General features: G+C 30.1%; 1 protein-coding gene across 3 annotated transcripts in view; it reads right to left on the bottom strand.

Annotated features, from left to right (window-relative positions):
- LOC115222754 (tachykinin-like peptides receptor 86C) overlaps positions 1-15,696 on the bottom strand; it is a 19,480-nt gene extending 3,784 nt beyond the window's left edge. Inside the window, exons 1-3 of one of the 3 annotated variants that reach the window (XR_005003331.1) lie at positions 15,501-15,696; positions 5,508-7,014; positions 3,923-4,131 (exon numbers count right to left, since the gene is read on the bottom strand). Coding sequence is in view for 2 of the 3 variants with exons in the window: in XM_036511951.1 (XP_036367844.1) it covers positions 4,046-4,131; positions 5,508-6,176 (755 nt within the window). In the remaining variant the exon portion in view is untranslated. The remainder of the gene's footprint in view (positions 1-3,922; positions 4,132-5,507; positions 7,015-15,500) is intronic. The other 2 variants (XM_036511951.1, XM_036511950.1) reach the window with 2 other exon arrangements.
- Between the last annotated feature and the right edge of the window lie 1,804 nt (positions 15,697-17,500).

The following is a 17,500-nucleotide window of genomic DNA, read 5'->3' as shown; positions in this document are numbered from 1 at the left end:
CTAGTAACTATCTATCTTATTTTTTCCGTGTTAATTGTTAAAACGGAAAAATACACTCTTATATATATTTATATATATATTAGATATATATATATATATATATATATATATATATATATATATATATATATATGTATGTATGTAATATATATATATATGTATGTATATATATATATATATGTAGTATGCATGGTATATATAATATATATATATATATATATATATTATATGTATTATATCGTGGAGTAGATGAAGCAAAGGCGACTGAAGAAGGAGAATTTTCCTTGTTTTGTATGTCCTGTGCTCTATTTTTTCGTTGTTTAAGAAGAATGTCCATTTCCTTGGTTTTGTGTTTATATTTTCGTTTCTCATTGTGTTCGACGTTTTTTTTTGGTGTCCTGTACCCATATATGCATGTATATATACTTGTAGAGGTAGGTATGTACGTATATGGATGTATATATGATGATAAATAAATAGTTGAGGGTGAAAATAAGAGGTTAATAATTATTGGTATTAATAAAATGTTTCTTCATCAAAGATTAGAAAAATTACTGCTAATAGAAAAAAAACGTATGGAAAAAGGAGATCGAGTATATCGTTCATTCCGGGGCTATACTCCCGTGAAGAAAATGCATATGTTTTATTTATTTATTAATATGTATATATATATATATATATATATAATATATATATATATATATATATATATATATATATATATATATGTATATTAAAAATAGGATAAAATCTTTATAAGAATTTATCAAGTAGTTAGCGTGAAAAACCTCAAAAGACAAAAAAATTCATAAATTTTTTTCTTTACATGTATTCATTTTTATGTTATTGAGGGCATTCTTACACATAAATGCCACACGCTAGGAGGGACTCTTAAAGTCAAAACTACTATATATATATATATATATATATAGGGAGAATTCACAAAACGTAAAACAAAGGACGAAGAGAGGTGGTGTAGACATCAAACAGATGTTTTAGCTTAACACTCGGGAAGTGAAAAAGTCTTTAACGTTTTAATCCTTCGCCCCTCCACAGAAAGGAACACAGAAATAGTTAGAGAGAGAAAATAAAGAAGGTTTAGTGGCGAGCGATCTATTATGGCGAATATATATATACACAGACACACATACATACACACATAGATAGATAGATAGATAGATAGATAGATAGATAGATAGATAGATAGATAGATAGATAGATAGATAGATAGAATAGATAGATAGAAAGATAGATAGATAGACAGAGAGACAATAGATAGATAGATAGATAGATAGATAGATAGATAGATAGATAGACAGATAGATAGATAGATAGATAGATAGATAGATAGATAGATAGATAGATAGATTGATAAATAGATAGACAGAGAGACAGACAGACATACAGACAGATAGACAGATATATATATATTTATATATATATATATTTAGATGATAGATAGATAGATAGATAGATAGATAGATAGATAGATAGAAAGATAGATAGATAGACAGAGAGACATATAGATAGATAGATAGATAGATAGATAGATAGATAGATAGATAGATAGATAGATAGATAGATAGATAGACAGATAGATAGATAGATAGATAGATAGATAGATAGATAGATAGATAGATTGATAAATAGATAGAGAGAGAGACAGACAGACAGACAGACAGACAGATAGACAGACAGACAGATATATATATATTTATATATATATATATTTAGATAGATAGATAGATAGATAGATAGATAGATAGATAGATAGATAGATAGATAGAAAGATAGATAGATAGACAGAGAGACATACAGATAGATAGATAGATATGTTTCTTTATTAGCCACACAGGGCTGCACACAGATAGAACAAATTACAAGGTAGAGCTTTTCTTTTGAAGGTAAAAAAAATAAAAAATAAAAATAAAAATAAAAAAAAGGGGGGTCGATAAAAAGGGATCGTGAAAGGAGAGAAAGAGGACAAAAAAAGGGGGGGTAAAAAAAGGGGGAGAGGAAAAAAAATTGATCAATAGGGATCGTTATCACAGAAATGTCAATATGGAGTGTAAAGGGGAGGACAGGTTTACCCGTGGAAAGAAAAGCCTACGGAAAAGACCACGGTAACCTCGGTCAATGAAGTCACATGTTATATTTCTTTCTTTTTCTTTCTTTTTTTTTTTTGCAAATAAGCAACTCTCTGTATTAATTTTTACGGTTCATAGAATCATAGAAGGTGGCTTCGTCATTCATACGTGCCATCCTTGCTACATTAACCCATCTTTTTTAAAACATTCACTAGACAAAACTTGCCTCTCTACTCTCACTTTCCTCTTCAAGTGATACTTGAAGAAGTTGATGAGAGATTGACCAGAGAGGAAAGTGTTTGTCTCTAATCCTTTCAGGCGCGTCCACAGATACATTCTTTCGCCATAGCCACAAGTATGATAAAAATAGCTCTTCCTCCCGTTTGAAGGAGGAGGCGTGACGATATTAACGATAGACTCGGCTGATAAACCGACACGTCCCACACGTGACAGCAGTCGTTCGACATAAGCCCACAGGTGGGAAATTGCTGGACACTGCACGATTGCGTGCAGAGCGGTTTCGTCGCTCTGCCCGCATCTCGGGCAGGTCGGCCCCGTGTTTCTCGAGCCATGCCTATAGAGCTTATCCCGAACGGGTAGCGCTTCTCGGTAGCACTGCCAGGCCAGGGATCTCTGGAAGTTGTCCATAGGTCCCGGGCCGAAAGTCGTTTGAAACAGGCGGGTCAGGTATTCCTCGTCGACGCCCAGGTTTGCCTCGAGCTCGTCGCCGTACCTACCCTCCACTAATCCCCTATAGAATGCTTTGGTTATGTTGAAGTCACTCAAGGTCGACCCGGGACGGCAGAGTTGCTTGAGAGCAACGCGACACTCGCGGTGCCATTCGCCCTTCGTCGGCCTCTTTTGATCCACGAATGTAGTTCGGTCATGGAGACGTGTTGCGGGAATGCGTGCCTCACAAACGGCGACCACACCTGTTCACCGTCGTCTACATAGAGCCGGAGATGTCGCAGTCTCAGCGCGTGTCTGCGCATCATCAACCACGGCATGCCCAGCCCTCCTTTTAACGGGTGTTGACAGCAAATGGATCGCCTGACCATCGGGACGCATCCTTTCCACAAGAAGCGGAAGAGGATGCGTTCTAGTTTGGTGATGGTAGGGTCGGGACAAGGTGACGGTCAGGCGGTAGTAGATGATGGACGCGATGTACGCGTTCACCACCTCCGCCCACCTTTTAGGGACAGTTTCCTCTCGGCCCATTGCTGGGCGAGAGTGACCACCCTACTCGTTATCTCGTTCCAGTTCTTCTCCATTTGGAGGTCCGGACCGAACCAGTAGATAGATAGATAGATAGACAGACAGATAGATAGATAGATAGATAGATAGATAGATAGATAGATAGATAGATAGATAGATAGATAGATAGATAGATAGATAGATAGATTGATTGATAAATAGATAGACAGAGAGACAGACAGACAGATAGACAGACAGACAGATATATATATATTTATATATATATATATATTTAGATAGATAGATAGATAGATAGATAGATAGATAGATAGATAGATAGATAGATAGATAGATAGATAGATAGATAGATAGATAGATGGATGGATGGATAGATAGATAGATAGATAGATAGATAGATAGACAGTCTGACATACAGACAGATAGATAGGTGGTTCTTCTTAGAACGTCTTTCATCTTATGTCTCCTCAATCAAAGCTGTCCTAGAGTTAAACAACAAAGGTGACAAATACACATTCTTAATACGAACAGACGGTCACTGATGGAACGGCTTTGATCGTACATTTGCTGGACCAGACGGCTCACCTCGTGTTAAATAGACAAAAATAACAAGGTGTACTTACTCTGAATTTATCATTCATGAATCCATAGATGATGGGGTTCACACATGTGTGGGCAAGAGCTAACCAATGCAGGAAAAGCAATATAAGATATGTACGGATAAGGAATTACGAAAGTATTCAGCATTGTGTATGAGGATCAGTTGAGCTATAGTGATAGGCATCCAACATAAACCGAAAAGGACAACAATTACAAACAGCATTTTTACAACCTGAAAATAGAAGAAATATATATATATATGGTGTGCTTGTGCGTGTGTGTGTATGTGTGTGTGTGTGTGTGTGTGAATAAATAGATATGTATATATGTTGTATATATATATTTATATATATATACATATGTATATATATGTAATATATATATGTATATATGTATATATATGTATATACATATGTATATGTATATATAATATATATATATATATATATATATATATATATATATTATATTTATCCAAGCACGAAACACAAAGAGAAAACACAACAACGCGGGACGTGGAACAAGTACAGTATTATTGGACGCTCAGGAAAGAAGGAAAGGAGGGTTTAACGTTTCGAGCAGAGCTCTTCATCAGAAACATAGGAAAAGGAAAGATCCAAGAAGGAAAGACGGAGGAAAAACATCGCCAACGGTACACACGCGCTCACATTTTGAATGTATATATATATATAATTTAATCTGTCTGGGTGGAGAGTGGACAGGAGTCGTTTGAATGTGTGTGTGTACATATATACATAAAGATATATATATATATATATATATATATATATATATATATATATATATATATATATATATATATGTATATGTATATATGTATACACACACACATTCAAACGACTCCTGTCCACTCTCCCACCAGACAGATTAAATTTGGAGGGCGTTAATTAAAACTAAGCATGTTCCCTCAACCGCATCGGCCTCCTCTTTAAACGCAAAATATTAATACATTAAATCAATAATAAAATGTACATATGTATATTTAGAAGGAGTTTTGGTAGTTTTATGAACTTATCGGCACTTCACGCATGCTGGAGACAGATCGTTTCCACCCTAGCTCCCTTGATGTAATTAGCCGCTAAAGCTTTTTATTCTTTCCCTGTTTAGTTTCTCGTTTTCCTTTCTGTTGAAGAGCATAGGCTCGAAACGTAAAAGCCTCCCCCCCCCCTTGCCAAGCGTTAAACTAATAAACCAGTTTGTTGTTTATACACCTGTCTTCGTCTTTGTTTTTCTGTAAATTCCAGTTATATATATATATATATATATATATTATATATATAATATATATATATATTATATAGTATATATATATACATATATATACATATATATATATATATGAGTGAATACTGCTTCAGTTGCGTGCATAGGATTATGTCAATTACAGTTATTGTCATAAAATAGATGTATTTAATAGAACGATTGTAAGAAAACACTTATATTGATCCCATTAACATATAAAATAGATATAGTAATCTAACCGGTTGCCATTGAAATATGTACGGATTTCAGAGTGACTCTCGTAAAACAGATAAAACAATATTAACAAACACAAGTTGCATAATATTAAAATAATAATAATCTCACCTTTATTTTGGCTCTTGTGGCCAGCTGGTCCCTAATCTGGTTCTCATTTCCTGGTGTTATCCTCTTCCACAAGAAGTTAGCAAGTATTGCGTAAGTTACAGTTAGCATAGTAAAAGGCAGGAAGCTAGTACAAATGCTCATCACCCACACGTAAATGAAATAATGCGACGAGTTTTCCCAGTCACTTATGCATATCACATGGTTTTTTCCACCTTGGTTAACTTTTTCAATTCTGATGAAAAAAAGGGGTACGGAAGATGTTGCTGCCGACAACAACCAGATCAGGGCGATTGTAGGCCTAGATCTAGACGTCGTTATCCGATATTTTAGTGGGAACAAAACAGCGATAAGTCGATCAACACCAATCGCCACATTCATGAAGGAACTCATGTTTACAGAAAATGACTGAAGATAACTAACCAGAGTGCAAAAGACCGGGTGTGAAGCCAATTCGTTTTTAAAGATTAATATGAAGATGAATGGATACCAGAATATTCCCATGATAAGATCAGCAACTGCCAAATTGAGAAGGTAAGGTTTAATGTCCGTTTTACATTTCTTACCTTTGGCGAAGACTATTATTGATAATATATTACCAGAAATTGAAACAAATGTTGTTAAACTGTAAAGAACTGTTAGAAAATTTTGCTCTAGACGAGGCAGAAACATTTCAGCAGATATATGGGTAGAAATCGAATCACCTCGGTTTTCTAAAAATTTTGCTGTAGGCAAGTTATTTGCGGTGGGAAAAGTAGGAGAATTGTTACTGTTTCTGATTTTAAGCTTTCGAATTTAAAAATTAGAGAGAGGAAGTGGGAGGATAATCAGGCAGAATATAATTAAGATGCGTGAGTGAGAGGGAAAGAAAGGGAGATCGAGTATGAGTGAAACAAAGACAGTGTTAGTTGCAGTAAAAGAGAAGAGAGAGAGTATATGCTGAGTATGAGTGAGTGAAAGACACTCAGTTTAAGGGAGTGAAAGAAGAGAGAGAAGACAGTGAGAGAGGACGATGGAAATAGAAACACAGAGAGGGAATGTGAAAAAGAGAGAGGGAACGAGAGGGCGAGAGATCGTGAGTTAAGGAAATTAAGAGAAAAAAGGTGGTAGACAGAGTGAGAAAGAAAGAGAGAGGAAGAGAGGGAAGAAAAAGAGTATGTATGAAAGAGAAAGATTTGGAAGAGAAAGAGAAACAGTGTATGTGAGAGAGAGAGAGAGGGGGAGAAAGAGAGAAAGAGACGGGGAAAGAATGACAGGCAGACAGTCAGAAAGACCACATGCAAGTTAGAGTGAAAGAGAGAGAGAGAGAGAGAGAGAGAGAGAGAAAGGGCGAGAGAGAGTGGAAGAGATGCAGAAAGTGGTTTAAAGAGAAACGAAGAAAGACAACGAGGAAATTTGTAGGAAATGAAAAGCAAAAAAGAACAAACTGCTAAGCGGGTTTTCCCCCTCTAATATCGGATTGTGGATTGTATGTAAAAATTGTCCGCCTCAGCTTTGGTGTCTTCAGATACTGGAACGAGAAACAGAACGTGAGGGCAATGAATAGGAAGAAAAATTATGCCAAAAATTCGTTCTTGGTCGAAAGACGCCTCTTGTGATGTAATGTTATTATTATTTTTATTGTATTTGTGTAACATACGCCGTTTTTCCGTCCTTCTTTTCGTATACATTCGCTGCTTTCTTCCAAGGAATCTAAGCTTAGTTTTTCCTTGGAGCAATCTCAAGTATAATCAACCGAAACTGCGAAGATAATCTGGTACTCGACTGAGGAAAGAAAACTCTCGTCACCGCTACGAAATTTCTTGAACCACCATTGTGCTATACGTTCATTCGTTGTTCCTAGTTGATATCGCGAGCTGTTTCAACAGCTTTTCGGCCTAGCTTGAACTGGAATAAGAAAATTGTGCGAATTTTCTTTTAGTCCATATTGTATTCAACGTTCCAGAATAAAAAATGAACTAATTATTCAAAAGAAAAAAGAGTAACGCGATTAGATAGAGCGAAAACGGGCTTCAAAATGATTGTAAAGTCAAAATAATTTAACTGAAATTGATTTGAAAACACATCATTTAAAACCAAAATTAAAAATTCCGCAAGAACTTAACCTAATACATATATATGTATATGTATGTAATATGTATGTATGTATGTATGTAAGTATGTATGTATGTATGTATGTATGTATGTATTATATATACATATATATATTTATATATATATATATATTTATATATATATATATATTTATATATAATATATATATATATATATATATACACACATATATATATATATATATATATATATATATATATATATATATATATATATGAGTACCACGGCGATTACCACAACAAGGGTTCCAACTGATACGATCAACGGAACAGCCAGCTCATGATATTTGCGTGCAAGTAGTTTGAGCACTTCACAGACGTGTGTGCCTTTAACACAGGTCTCAGGGAAGTTCAGCGTGACACAGAGTGTAACAAATCTGGCCATTTGAAATTCAGGTTCCAATTATCTTTGCCAGCTGAGTGCACTGGAACAACGTGGAAATAAATTGTATTGCTCAAGGACACAAACCCTTGCTGGGAATAGAACATACGACATTACGATCGTGAGTCAAATATCACAACCACTAAGCGATGCACATTCACGCACACACAACACCACACACACATACTCCACGAGTATTCTTATAAACGCTGTAAAGACGTTTTCCGATTCAAAATTTTAGTTCATTACAAAACCTCGCTAAGATAAGTATCTATTTATATTTAACATCTTTAAATTGTAAATTTTAATATGTATAAGTCTTTGGTGTAATAATATTTTTCTTGTGTAAATATTGTTGTTTAAGTAATGACCTAATTATCGTAATTTTCTATATAATTATTAGATATTAAATTTAAGTTTGTTCGTAAGATATTACTTAGCGATAGATATGTTGTTTGATAGCAAGATTACGAGTTGTCTAAAGTTAGATTTATGTACATACATGTATTAATAGTATTAATTGTAGTTTTAAATTTCTTATAATTAAAATTAGATAAACTTAGATAAGCATAGATATGCTTCGACCAAAGATTGGTCCAGGCTATGTCTAACTTAATAGCTTACCTTAGTTATTGTCTTTTTAAATTGATATTTGCCATTGATAAATATATTTATAGTATTGTTAGTATTTATTCGATACTATATAACTACGAATTGATTATTTGTATAAGTATTTTAAATAAGATTTCCCAAAGTTCGTTTAAGTTTGTTTGGTTGTCTTTTTGAATTTAGATATTTCATCTTTAAATATGAAATATTAATTTATTAGGTCTTTATTATATGTGCATATATATTTATTTATAGAGATTATTTTAAATCTCAATTATAATAATTATATACATTTATATATATCCATTGATAATTTTTTATATATAATAGTCATTTTTTTAAAAAAATATTTATGTTATTAGGTATAGACTATTATTGACATTAGATTTTCGGTGGTTTTCTTATCTTAAAAATTAAATTAATATTTAACATTATAATCGATTTTGATATAATCATAATTATTAAGTTTTAAGTTTCTATTTTGATAATAGAGTTTATTATGAGTAAAATTATTATATTATTTATATCTTTAAAATATTGTTTAAATATTTCTGATTATTTTTAAAATATTTCAATTAACCTGAAGATTGGCTGTAACCATAACTCAAATTATTAATTGAATATCAATTATTGTTATTCGAATTGGTACAGCCATGAAACGATCGTAGTGTTTTACTCTTTATCTTTTATTAAACTTTTAATACTTTTGATATTTATATATAAAATTTTAAAAAATAAAATAAATGAATAAATAAATAAATAAAAAATAAATTAATTAATTAATTAAGAAACAAAATAATATATAAATATAAAAATATACATATATATATATATATTTGTATATATATATTTAAATTTATAAGTTTAAATTATTGTAATAATTTTTAAATTTTTAACTTTTATATTTTAAAATTAATTTTATGGATTGGCTTATGTTTTTCACTGTTTGATTTGCCTAATAGTGGTTTTATCTCTTATTTAATATAATATAATATAATATATTTATACTATTAAATTGGATTTAATCCTAAATCTAATTTTTCCTGTAAGTTTGGATTTATTCCCTAATATTATTATTATTAATTAATATATTGATAAATTACGTAAATTGAGTGTTATTACAGGTGAGATAGAACCGCTATTTTGGAATTCATCTTTGAAGGATATTCCAATACCTTCTAGGAAAGAATATATTTTGAAACTTATTAATAATATTAAGGATTTTGTTTCTAGAATTAAATGGAAAGCCTACTATTATAACTATAATATATCTAATTTTAATGATTGTATGAATGATAATTTTACTTCTAATTTTAAAGCCAAAAATGAACCCCCATTTAATAAAGAATTACAAATACTAGAAGATAATATTTGGAAGGCGGTGAAAAACATTAAATTTCATTAATACCCAAACAGAAATAATGAATATTTAAGAAATTTAGCAATTAGAATTAAAGAAATGAGAAATATGGATGGTTTTATTGAAGAATCAGATAAAACTAGGAATCTCTATAAATTTGATGTTAAATTATATGATAACCTTTTAGAGAAAGAAATAATTAAAAAATATAAAATTGTTCTAGATAGTATACTTTATAATACTAATAAGGCCTCTAAATTAGTAATGATAAACTATGAGTTGGATAATAAAACTGAACCTTATTTACCTATGCACCCTAGAATTACTCTGAAAGACCATAAAGATAATTTTTATTCAGACCCTAAAGCTAGATTAATTTGTCCATGTAAATCTGACCTTGGTAAATTGAGTAAACTTATTTTAGATAAATATATAAGTAAATTAAATAAACTTAAATACTTAAATTTATGGTTTAGTAATAATAATACTTTAAATTGGTTTAATAATATTAAAGATAAAAATCGATATAAATTTATTCAAATAGATATAGATAATTATTATTCTTCTATTAATGAAATTGTGTTTAATAAGGCCCTTATTTTTGCAATGAATTAAGTGGGAATGACTTTTGAAGAGGTTAATGTAATTAAAATGGCTAGGAAATCGTTTATAAAGTACAAAAATAAATTATGGGCTAGGAAAGACACTAGGGACTTTTTGATATACCTATGGGAGCACCTGATTCTGCACAAGCTACGGATTTAGTAGGTATTTATCATTTATCTGAACTCCAATTAGAAAATTTAAAAATAGAGGGTGGTTTATATAGGGATAACCTTCTACTTATTACTAAGTACTGCACTAATAGGAACATAGAAGTATATAAGAAAAAACTTTATAGTTTCTTTAAAAGATATGTTTTAAGTATTACTATATATAATGAGAATTTTAATGTTAATTATTTAGATGTTAATTTTAATCTAATTACGGGTAAAACACAACCATATCATAAACTTAATGAGAACCTTAGATATATAATTATTAATAGTAATCACCCAGCATCAATTAAAATATCGTTGATTAATAATATAAGTAAACGTATATCATTACTTTCTTATGATTTAGAGATTTTTAATAAGCATGCTCCTTATTACAACGAGGCCCTTAGAGAGGCAGGTTATAATAGTAATATTAATTTTTTTATTAAAAAAAAGATAAAACTATTAATAATAGAGATAAAAATATTAATAATATTTATAATAATTTTGTTAGTAATATTGGTAGTAAACTTTAAAAATTATAAAAATAAAAATAATATAAATAAAAACAAGAATAAAAATAAAAATAAAAACTTTAATAATTCTTTAAATGTTAATTATAATTATAAATTTAAATCTAATAATAATAATAATAATATGATAAAGAAATATAATAATAATAATGGTAACAATAATAATGATAATTTAAATAATAATAAGATGAAAAATAAGAATAAAATTTGGTTAATAGTTCGTTATGGTGCTCAAGTTAAAACGAACATTATTAAAGAGATTTTAGGTATTATTGAACTATTTATTCGAGATAATCGTAAATATAAAAACATTTTCTCTAGTAATAATTTTGGAGTGGGTTATTCCACCACTAATAGTGTAGGTAACATTATTTCTTCTTTTAACAAATTTAAACTGAATAATCTTTATAAAAATAAATTATATAATAATACCAATAATAAAAAAGATAAGACACTCATTAATTGTACATGTCGAGATAAAACTATATGCAACTTAAATAGTAAATGTGATATTAACGATGTAGTGTAGAAATGTATAGTTACATTACATAATGAGAATAATCAGAATAATTATAATTCAAACGCGATATATATATAGGGTCCACTTCCTCTAAAATAATATTAAGGATCGCACAGCATATGCATTCATTTAAAAATAAAAACTTCATTAACTCCACTGGACTTAGTAAATACATTTGGAGATTAAATCCCAAAATATTAATTACGTTTTATCATGGGAAATAATTAGTAAGGCTACATCATATAGTATAGGAGGGAATTTTTGTTATTTATGTTCAAATGAGTTTAAGGAAATTTTATTTTATAAGCATGATAATTTAGTGATTACCTGGGATGAGCGCAAAATAAAATGCAGACACAAGTTACTTTACTTATATAATAAATTTCTTGATAAATAATGAATATTTCTTAGCTTTAATTAGCTCCTTATTTGTTGATTTATGTAATAGTATTCTAGATTAGTAAGATTAAATATTTAGATTAAACTTAATGTTTACCTCTATTTTTGTATTAAAGTATGAATATAGAAATTTATATACGTATTTATTTATATGATATATGTGTTTGTGTATGTATATATGTGTATAGGTTGATGTACGTGTATATATAAGTATATATATATATACATTTATTTGTGTGTGTGTGTGTGTGTGTGGGTGGGTGTGTGTATATAAGTGTATGTGTATTTATTGAGTATTGTATGTATGTACATGTATGTATGTGTATGTGTGTATTTCTGTGTATATATGTGTATATATGTATATATATATATATATATATATATATATATATATAATATATATATATATATGTATGTATATATAAATATATGTATATGTGTATGTATGTATATTTATATATATATGTATACGTATGTATAGTTATACCGCAAATTTTGATAAGTATTTTAGAGATTTTGGTTATGATCACTAATTATAGCTTATTTTAAGTGTATGGGAAAGACTTTATAGTACGTTGAGGGGTTACTATAATGAAATTTTTTATATATTTATTAATCATATAAGATTCTTAGAGTATATTTAATAATTAGGGGTTTTTATCATTTAAATTATTTAATATATTTTCTATTAACTATTATTTATCATATTTATTAATAAATCTTATATTATAGAGTGATTTTATTCTTTATCTGTGACTTCATTCTTTTACTCTTTTTAAACCATTACTATTCCCATTTACAATCTTCATTGATAAAGCGTATTTGTTCCTCACGCTTAATGAATTCTTCAACAATTTATTCTTTTTTGCTAATAACGTAATTCCCCGAGTATTCTTATAAACGCTGTAAAGACGTTTTCCGATTCAAAATTTTAGTTCATTACAAAACCTCGCTAAGGTAAGTATCTATTTATATTTAACATCTTTAAATTGTAAATTTTAATATCTATAAGTCTTTGGTGTAATAATATTTTTCTTATGTAAATATTGTTGTTTATGTAATGATCTAATTATCGTAAATTTCTATATAATTATTAGATATTAAATAGCAAGAGTACGAGTTGTCTAAACTTAGATTTATGTATATACATGTATTAATAGTATTAATTGTAGTTTTAAATTTCTTATAATTAAAATTAGATAAACTTTGATAAACTTAGATATGTTTCGACCAAATATTGGTCCAGGCCATGTCTAACTTAATAGCATAACTTAGTTATTGTCTCTTTAAATTGATATTTTCCATTGATAAATATATTTATAGTATTTATAGTATTTATTCGATACTATATAACTACGAATTGATTATTTGTATAAGTATTTTAAATAAGATTTCCGAAAGTTCGTTTAAGATTGTTCGTTTGTACATTTCAGTTTAGATATTTTATTTTTAAATATGAAATATTAATTTATTAGGTCTTTATTATATGTGCATATATATTTATTTATAGAGATTATTTTAAATCTTAATAATAATATTCATATATATATATTATATATATCCATTGATAAATTTTTATATATAATAGTCATTTAAAAAAAATATTTATGTAATTAGATATAGACTATTACTGAAGTTAGATTTACGGTGGGTTTCTTATCTTAAAAATTAAATTAATAATTAACATTATAATCGATTTAGATATAATCATTATTATTAAGTTTTAAGGTTCTACTTTGATAAGAGAGTTTATTATAAGTAAAATTATTATATTATTTATATCCTAAAAATATTGTTTAAATATTTCTGATTATTTTAAAAATATTTCAATTAACCTGAAGATTGACTGTAACCATAACTCGAATTATTAATTGAATTTAAATTATTGTTATTCGAATTGGTACAGCCATGAAACGATCGTAGTGTTTTACTCTTTATCTTTTATTAAACCTTTAATACTTTTGATATTTATATATAAAATTTTTAAAAAAATAAAGAAAAAATATAAATAAATAAAATATAAATAAATATAAATAAATAAATAAACAAAATAATATATAAATATAAAAATATACATACATATATATATATTTGTATATATATATTTAGATTTATAAGTTTAAATAATTTTTACAACTTTTAAATTTTCAACGTTTATATTTTTAAATTAATTTTATGTATTGTCTTATGTTTTTCACTGTTTGATTTGTCTAATAGTGGTTTTATCTCTAATTTAATATAATATAATATATATATATACATATATATATATATATATATGCTCCAACATGACCTAGCCTAGTGGCTGAGACGAATATAAGAGTGTACGTTTATCTCTATGTATATATATATATATATATATATATATATATATATATATACCTACATTATATATATATATATATATATATAATGTAGGTATAAGCAAGTTAGACAGATCAATTTATAAATTATGTTAAATACGTGAAATACATACACTAATCGATAGTCATATAAAATTGGTCATTAGAACTCTCGTCTACTAATATTTATGTTTGTTTCAAGTTAGCAGCTTAAGAAGACATAAATTAGGTTTAAATGTTGGGGTTTTCTCTTTTTTAGGATTGTAATCATAGAGTAATCATGTTAGAATAAATATAAATAATAAATGATATCACTAAATGATGATAAATTATGTCAAAATCACAAATAATGCAAATGCATATACTCTCACACACATACAAACACACACGTGCGTGCAAACGCACACACACACACACACACACACATAATCACTTAAGGTTCACTCATATTCTTTTTCAACTTCGTTATTGCTTAAGAACCATCTTCAAAGACATAAATAATGGTTTTAAATATTGCCACAAGGTGAGTAGTTTCGTCGGAGGAGGAGGCAAGTCGACTCCATCAACTCCGGTGCTTCACTGCTATTCATTTTATCGTTCTCGAATTGGTGGAAGGCAATGTCGACCCCGGTGGCATTTGAACGCAGGACATAAAAACGGACGAAATGCTGTTAAGCATTTTGTCCAGTGTGGGAAAGATTCTGCCAGCTCGATGCTTTAAGCAGGTTTAATAATACTAACAACACTTACGACATTAAGTTTATCCGTTCTGACATTTTCGAATAAATACCACGTAGGTATGTTGGAAAATATATTCTAATACCTCTATTTCAACCGTATTCCTTTGTTCAAAAATATAGAGAAGAGGAATGAAATTTTGAAGAACCTGATTACTGCATTCGATATTAGCAAAAGATGCAGACCATGCAAGAACGGAACAAATATTTACGAGTTTGCATTGATGAAAATTGCCACTTACCTTAATAAATTCGTCGACCTTAATAAATTGTGAAACTAGAGATGTGTAACAAATGTCATCATTTAGATAAGTGCCGACTGAAAACCTGGAAGATTATACATTCAGCTGAGTGCATGGATCAATACTTTTCTGAATACTGTATATTGTGGTTCCTTTCTTGTCTTAAATTCACTATGAAGCACTTCATACAGAAAGACTCTACCGATAAATCACAATGTCCTGTCCTTACATACCAGATTGTCCATAAAGACCCTTTTGCATCTCGTTAAATATCGCTTAATACACAGGAAATGACTGATGTTCAACACTATCTATGTAGTAGTAGTAGTAGTAGTAGTAGTAGTAGTAGTAGTAGTAGTAGTAGTAGTAGTAGTAGCAGCAGTTCTTCCTATGTATCACTGAGCATCCTGGATATGAAAATTCATGTCAACATATATCAATCCTAGCTATAGCGCCGGAGTGGCTGTGTGCTAAGTAGCTTGCTTACCGCCCATATGGTTCCGGATTCAGCCCTACTAAGTGTAAGTGGATTTGCTAGTCGGGAACTAAAAGAAACCCGTCGTATGTGTGTGTGTGTGTGTGGTGTGTGTGAGTGTGTTTGTCCAGCCAACACAGCTTGACAACCGTTGCTGGTGCGCTTACGTCCCCGTAACTTAGCGATTCGGCAAAAGTATATGTCTTTGGGACGATTGGCTCGATTAAAGGCGGTGCTCCCGCATGGCCGCAGTCGAAAGACTGAAACAGTAATAGAGCTATATCTATGCTATAATTGCGATATTTACGTGTGTGTGTGTGTGTGAAAATTTTGTTACGAAACTCCTCCAGAACCACAGGAGCGATTTCGACCAATCCTGGTTTGAGGAACCATGGGTAACGGGAGAGTGTCAACATCTATATGGGTTTCACGAAAATTAACCGGTCCGGTTCCAGTCTGGCAAAATCCGACAAAACGAATTACTCCTCTCAAACTATTCAATGACTCTCCTACTATTCCTCATGCTTACTACCTCTTTTTCTTATTGAGAGGTGTAGTGTGAGGAGTGGCAATTGACAGGATTGCATACAATCTTACCAGCATCACAAGTTGCTGAGATCATTGTGGGAGATGATACCAATAATCCAAACGTTAAACCTATATATATATATATATTGATAATGCCATTTTATGTAAGCTTATGGCGATCACCATGCAGTGGAAAATAGTCTGATAAAGGGGCATAGAAGCCCTCGATAGAAAAAAGAAGACTTTCCTATCCGAGTTGGACTCGAACGCACATCCCTTTGTTAATGCGACTAAGTGTGTTACCTTCACACCACCGAATTAGCCTTTCTGTTTCGAGTCCCACGCGGATAAGAAACCCTTCTTTTTCTATCGAGAGCTTATATGCCCCTTTATTAGATTACTCTCCTTAGTCATTGCTCGGTGATCTCCATAGCGTTAAGCTTTTATAAAAAGACCCCATTATTTTTATTTACAGGATTGTAAAACACGGCGTCGTATAGAAAAACCGTTCGCCCCGAAAGCATATAGAAAGTTTGTTTACATAAAACAAATACGAACTAATATAGTTCTTAAATTTGACAGAAGCAAGGAGGCTCATTCGCTGGTGTACAAGTAACACACTAGTGCAATGACTAAGGAAAATAGTCTTACAAAGTGGCATATAAGCCCTCGACAGAAAAAAGAAGACTTTCCTATCTGTGTGGAACTCCAACCCACGTCCCTTTGTTAATGGGACCTTCTCAAATGCATTAAAAACGCCTATAACATATTCAGCACAATATTTCAGTATATTATCTTCGTTCTCTTTGAGCATATAAAAGAAAAATGGGGTAAAATGATTAAGACATGATAAAGACAATATAAAGCAAATGCCCTTTCAATTCTCCAGAATTGCTTTTGGAAAGAAAAAAAAAACTCATACACATCAATATCGATTCCTAGTCAGCAACAATTAAAAAATATCTAGGTCAAACGAAAGAGAATCACGGAAAAATGG

This window comes from Octopus sinensis, linkage group LG21 (genome assembly GCF_006345805.1).
Source record: "Octopus sinensis linkage group LG21, ASM634580v1, whole genome shotgun sequence".
Lineage (NCBI taxonomy): Eukaryota > Metazoa > Mollusca > Cephalopoda > Octopoda > Octopodidae > Octopus > Octopus sinensis.
This window is presented reverse-complemented; position numbering and strand designations above follow the sequence as displayed.